We start from the raw sequence: 6,645 nt of genomic DNA on the forward strand, positions 1-6,645 counted from the left end.
AAAAAATAAAGAAGCCCCACAGATTAGAAAAACCTAGAAAATATATAAATCTCACAAATGCAAAGTATTCAATTGCTGTTTAAATGTCAGAAAAATTAACATCTTCTCACAAAAATGTTCACAATTACACTTGTAAATGGTTTATGCTGATCCTCTTATTTTGAACTTTATCAGGAGTTTTGTATAGCAGCAGAGAAGTAGAAAAATAGATACAAAGTCAGTAATGGACCGGCTAAAACTATCTGCCTGCTGTTATCATTTCTAAAAAATATAATCAAGACCCTTGGTTACATTTTTAAGGCAGATTATTTACACTATCAATGACACAATTAACATTACAACCTAAAGAAAGTTAAAGCATTAAAAAAATTGGAGGAATAATATGTAGAATTATTATAACAAGAAAAGTAGATAGCCTTTAGATGTGGATTTTGTAGCCTAATCTGGTTATTATTGGGTTATACTGAAATATGTTTGATTAACTAAAGTATTTAACTGTGACAAAGCAAAAAATAAAACAAATTGCTGCTATGACAGAAGTCCATTCAATATAAGAATATAAGAAGATGGGTATTCACAGGCTAAATGTTATTGTTAGAGGGTAACAAATCTCCAAGCATGCTGTACAGAGCAGTTTGCAAGGTATAACAAATGCAACCAATGCATTTCTATTTAATTTGACCAATATTTTAAATGCTCTAAGAATTGCAACAAACAGCCTGACCTCACCCGCACAAGCTCAAACACACCTTACCCTAATGGCTATTTCTCTCCCTTTAAAATGCCTCCTCTGTGCTTCAAGTTCATTTTCAGCTCAGACCAAAGCTGCTCGTTTTGATGCAGACAAACAGATCCTCTGTCAGCTGGAAAGCAGAAGAGGCCCTCCTGAACCGCTTTACCAGGTCGGCTCCAAATACATCGGCTGGGTGTGACTTTGTAAATGTACAGGCTGGTCCAAAACGTCTGTGCTCCAATGTTCTGTCATTTCTGAAGCTCAGGGAAAAAGAACGGATTACTTCCCTATTTTGACAGATATGAAAAGTTTTTAAACATTATTTCTTTATGCAATTTGGACAAAAATTAGATCTTGTTCATCAGTTACAATATTGTTACAGAAAGATTATCTTTGGTCTTCAGGGTTAAACAAGAGATTTTTTTCTATCCACCATCCAGGTAAGTTTGCTAAAGATAATGTGCAATTCTTCAAGTAAATTTTTATGTACTTCGATTACAATATAGATAAAATCTGATTAGAGTGTTTAATATTTTTAAGTAAAAGATAAATCAGTGCTTAGTAAGTTTTTTTCTTATTTCTTAAGTTGATTTACTGACATATAATAACATGAAAAAAAAAAATCAACTACTTGATATCAGATCACGAGTCACATCTTCTGCTATTATCTTTTGTCTTTTATTTGCTTACATTTAATGAAATCTTTTTTTTCTAGATAAAGAAGCTTAGATTTATGAAGTTGAAAGAAATTATAAATATTTTAATTTTATGGGATTGTGAATTTATTTTTCCCCTTATATGAATCAATGCTTCGTAGAGCAACAGCTGTACATCTTTAGGTATATACTGTAGCTTTGCACATCTAAATACATCTCAGTCAGATTTGCTGAAGGCTGTCTGTGAGATGCCAAAGTCTAGGACCATATTTAGGTATAAACCATTTTGATACATGGATATGGTGTAAACTAAATAGTGTCCTAATAGTGTCTATGGGCTGGCATGATATTCAGGTTGGTTGTCCTGTGGGAAGGCGACCCCAGTAGAAAAAAAAAATGTAACCCATAAAAGGTCTATTTACAGAAGAGAATAAGGCCAGTAAAAAAAAATAAAAAAAGTCAACTGATTTTTAGATTTTATTTCAGTATAATATGAGAAAAAATCTCAGAATTCTAAATTTGATCTCAGAATTCTGACTTTTTTCTCAGAATTCTAAATTTGATCTCAGAATTCTGACTTTTTTCTCAGAATTCTAAATTTGATCTCAGAATTCTGACTTTTTTCTCAGAATTCTAAATTTGATCTCAGTATTCTGACTTTAGATTGGTTAGTTGATAGGGCAATGGAATGAGCTATGTTTTTGGCCATTCAGTTGGAAAAGATACGCAAGAGGATTAGGGCCACTGGAAAAAAAAAAAGTTTACTGATTTTAAAATGTTATTTCCGTTTGTGGAAAAAAAGTCAGAATTATGAGATTAAAGTCAGAATTCTGAGAAAAAAAGTCCAAATTCTGAGATTAAAGTCAGTATTCTGAGAAAGAACTCTGAATTCTAAAATTAAAGTTAGAATTCAGAGAATAAGTCAAAATTCAGAGATTGAAGTCAGAATTCTGAGAAAAAAGTCAGAGTTCTGAGATTAATAGTTACCCAAAAACTTAAATCATCCCAGAGTACAATGCTGTCACCACCATGTTTCCCTGTAGGAAGGATATGAAAATATGCAAGCAAGTCTAAATTCAAACATACACTGCTTTATATTTCTGTTTGTACAACATTTTGATAAAAAAGAATAAGATTTCTCCTAGGTTTAAATATTTCTTTAAACATATTTGTTTGTCACATAAATGCTATAAACATTTTTTCATCTGCTTTAGGGATTTGGCCAGACATTTTAACCAAAAACTGTACAATATGATGCAGGTATAAAAAAACAGATTTCAAAAACCAAATCCTCAAAAAAGAAAAAAACAGAGAAAACTAGGTTTAAACTTTAAAACATTACAAGATAAGGAAAGCACTTGGAGAGCCCAGACTTCCGCCATGTTGCAAATCTTGCCCTAAATTGTGACTTAAACCTACAGTAGCTAAAACTCACACATGATCTGGATTATTGTCAAATTGAATCGAATTGTTCCTCGGCATGAGATGCACCTGTGGTAGAAATGTCCATAAAATGTGTTCATAAGTATCCAATTGAGCCTACCAACATTCTTTTTTCCTTTTTTTTTCTTTTTTTTTTTAAATCTTCAGTAAAATTTATTATCTGGACTTTTTGAGTCCAATACAGAGGCTGGCAATAATCAGTGCTGCCACCCTCTGGTTTAGTGGGGAACTGCTTGTTCTGCCAAATATCCTTTTCTCACAATGTTGGAGAATCTTTTAAAAAGTTAATTTATCCAGATTATTATCTGGATCATCACCAACATTTAATATATTATTCCTTTGGATGAGGGAAACCTCTGATACAAATCTAATTAAAATCCGTCAATAACTTTTAAAGTTATCCTCTACAGACAGACACAATCATCTCCTAAAACTCTCATAAAAACAACCTGCTTGGCATTTTGATTATTAAAAATTGTAGATAAAATCATTTGCATTATTTTACTTTCAGAAAACCGAGACCAGAAGGCAATAAATGCACCTGCTTCCCAGGAGAGATTGTTCATTTTACCTTACAGATGACGTCCAAAGAGGTTTGCTTGATATGCTTCTTTAACTTAAATACATGTTATGAATTAAGCGTTTTTAGCTTTTACCGCCTGGCTTTTACAAAACCACACTGAATACTCTTCCAAATGCTAAATGAGGAAAACTTGCTAATAGTTAAAAACTCGTACTGTTCACAAACTGGCCTTGTTGAGTTGTATATCTGAGTGATAATTTTTTTAGAAATATGGGTTGATATCATTGTTTTAAATTTATATTTTCAAAAAAATCTAGAATAAAAAATTTTTGAGAATAAAAAAATATATTTAACAGCTTCATGATAAGAATTTATTAAAGGTTTACAGTTTTACAATGTTTTTTGTTTCAGAGCCATTTTACAGCAACACTTCTGACCTCGATCCTGGGAGCTGTACTCGGCCCCCTGCAGATTGGCTACCATACTGGCAACATTAACGCACCAGCTAAGGTAACTGACCTGCCTCCAAATCTAACCTCCAGACCCATTCATTCAAAAATAAATTTCCCTTTTTGTACTTTGATATTTCATTTTAAACTGTTTGTATCTATCTTTGTATTATGGTGTTTTCTATTTTTTATTATCTGCAAAACACTTTGGACAACACCAGCTTTGTTGGAAACTGTTTTATATATGAACTGTATTAGACTGATTGATCACTCCTTAAACAAACCCTTGGGATCTCCACAAATTTTCAGTAAAGACCACCTTAGTTAGACAACACCAGCTATTATACTCCTGCTTTTTTTTGTGTTAAATCAATAAAAATTATAACTGCTTTGTTCCCACTAAATTAAAACCCATTCATCATTGACAAAAAAAATAAATAAATAGAAAAATAAACTTGATTGCCTATCCAAGAGCAGAATAACACAATCGCTATACTTTTTTAGATTGTCAAGGTTGTTTGGTTGTTTAACTATTTATTTAATGCCAAACAGGTATCATTATTTCTTTCCTCCTGTATCTTCATTTTTAGAATATTCTTTATAAATGTGATTTTTTTTTTTTTTTTGCATAAGTCTGGCAAAAAATGGCAATGAGCCCTAGAAAAAAACAAGATGGTCAGACAGTGGTCGCCTAGGTCTTGGAAATCTAAAAAAAATAAATAAATAGATCAAATGGACAGCAGGAGGAAATCAAAGAAAGACAACACAGGATTGTGAATTTAGCAATATCCTAAAAGCTCTATGGCTCAGCTCCACAGGTTGCTTCCCCAGTTGGCAGATTTCTCTCTCCATCCATACATTTTCTGTCACGCTTTATCCCAAGCGGGGTCACAAGGGGTGCTGGTGCTTATCTCCACCCATCTATGGGCGAGAGGCGGGGTACGTACTAGACAGGTCGCCAGTCCATCACAGGGCAAATTTTCTATCTACTAAACATAAACCAAGCAATCTTTGTAAAGCACATAACTTAACCTTTTGACCAAACTGGAAAATCCACCTTACCAGGAGGTTTCCTGCCTTAGTGGAAGGCAGTAGGACATTAGATTGCTAATGTTCTACTGTCTACTGATATATAGCCTCTTCTTTATCACTTATCTTTAGATCATTGAAGAGTTTTTCAACAGCACATGGCGAGCCAGACACAACCAGTCAATGACAGATCACAGCCTGACTCTACTGTGGTCACTTTCTGTCAGCATGAAGGACTTTGGAGCTTTGCTGGGGTCTCTGGGAGTTAAATACCTGGCAGATTCATACGGCAGGTGGGAATTTCAGAAAACAAAAATAAAAAGTAGCAGGATGTCTGCAGTCTAGATGAATATTTGTTTTTGTTCTCCCTATGCAGACGTAACTCCATCCTGATTGCTAACTGTCTGTCCGTGGCAGCAGCATGTATTATGTTTGCCTCTAAGGGCAGTGAATCATTTGAAGTTCTCATCCTGGGACGAATGGTGTTTGGTCTGTTCTGCGGTCTTGTGATGAGTCTCAACCCCCTTTACATCCAGGAAGTGTCCCCAACCAATCTGAGGGGAGCCTTTGCCACACTTAATCAAGTGTCATTAACCTTCGGGACCTTAATAGGGATGGTAAGGAGGGTACCACTTTTCTTTTGTTTGGGTGTCTTATCTTGTTCTTAAAAATCAGTACATGAAGGTTACATAAAGTCTTTGCTGTTTGCATCAGGTGGCTGGCCTGGAAACAACGCTGGGTACAGAGAGTAACTGGGCAATGATGCTGTCCCTGTCTCTAATCCCCGCCCTAACACAGTATCTGATCCTGCCTTTCTGCCCTGAAAGCCCTCGCTACCTCCTGATAAACCAGAGAAAGGAAAAGAAAGCAGAAGCTGGTGAGTGAGTCTCACAATATGGGCGGCTTCTTCTTCTTTAGGAATCACCGGAGATAAATTCAACTTCAGAGTTACAGAACAGCTGTTACAGGTTTCACTAGTAAAAATACCCTCACCTTTATTATTCTGCATTTTTTTGTATATGACAACCTAAAGAATTAATATATTGATAGTCTTCATGCAGTGTTTAAAATATTCATACACATTTAAGAATATGTTGCATGCATTTGAATATTAAAAACAGCTTAAAGGGACAATTACTGTATGAGAGAGTAAGTTGAGGTTAAGGAAACCTCAGGTGTTGTTAAGTTTGCATTTGTTGTAACTTCACATGGAATACATTTTATTCACAGTAGAATCAGGAGGGAATACAAAATGGCTAACTGATTCATATTTTAATAATTTTTTTGATGACAGATTAATCTGATAACAAAACATGGTTATTAGGAGTTTTAAGTGAAGCTAAATCTATCCTTTTTAAGGATTGAGCCAATATGGTTTGGTTGGTTGCACTAACCTCAGGTTAATATTTAACTGATCACAAAATTAGTTAAAGATTATTTCAGTCTGATTCTAACTGTATTATCTGGTTGAATTGCAAACTGCCTTAAGATGACATGTGTTGTCAATTGGCACTATATAAATAAACTGAACTGAACTGAATTGAGTGATTCTTTCAGCCCTGAAGGAGATTGGGATGGATGGTGTGATTTAAATTTAAATTTTGGTTTCAATATATTAGCTTTGTCCTGCCAAACACAAGGAGAAATGTGCTGAGTGATTCCTCTGTGTAAAACACACCTGAAAACTGTTTCTAGGAGGAAACAGTACCTTTTAAAGGCTAAATACAGAAATAATAATAATTATAATAATAATAATAATAATAATAATAATAATAATAATAATAATAATAATAATAATAATAATAATAATAA

General features: G+C 33.9%; 1 protein-coding gene across 2 annotated transcripts in view; it reads left to right on the forward strand.

The window, feature by feature from the left end:
- The first annotated feature begins 965 nt into the window (after positions 1-965).
- LOC107103208 (solute carrier family 2, facilitated glucose transporter member 1-like) overlaps positions 966-6,645 on the forward strand; it is an 11,580-nt gene continuing 5,900 nt past the window's right edge. Inside the window, exons 1-6 of one of the 2 annotated variants that reach the window (XM_015402770.1) lie at positions 966-1,173; positions 3,344-3,425; positions 3,767-3,865; positions 4,966-5,126; positions 5,210-5,450; positions 5,548-5,710. In XM_015402770.1, coding sequence (XP_015258256.1) covers positions 3,411-3,425; positions 3,767-3,865; positions 4,966-5,126; positions 5,210-5,450; positions 5,548-5,710 — 679 coding nt within the window. In that variant the 5' untranslated portion in view covers positions 966-1,173; positions 3,344-3,410. Of the gene's footprint in view, positions 1,174-3,343; positions 3,426-3,766; positions 3,866-4,965; positions 5,127-5,209; positions 5,451-5,547; positions 5,711-6,645 lie in introns of those variants that run through there. The other variant, XM_015402771.1, reaches the window with a different exon arrangement.

Source organism: Cyprinodon variegatus, unplaced genomic scaffold, assembly GCF_000732505.1.
Source record: "Cyprinodon variegatus isolate N-32 unplaced genomic scaffold, C_variegatus-1.0 Scaffold1394, whole genome shotgun sequence".
In the NCBI taxonomy this organism is placed as follows: Eukaryota; Metazoa; Chordata; class Actinopteri; order Cyprinodontiformes; family Cyprinodontidae; genus Cyprinodon; species Cyprinodon variegatus.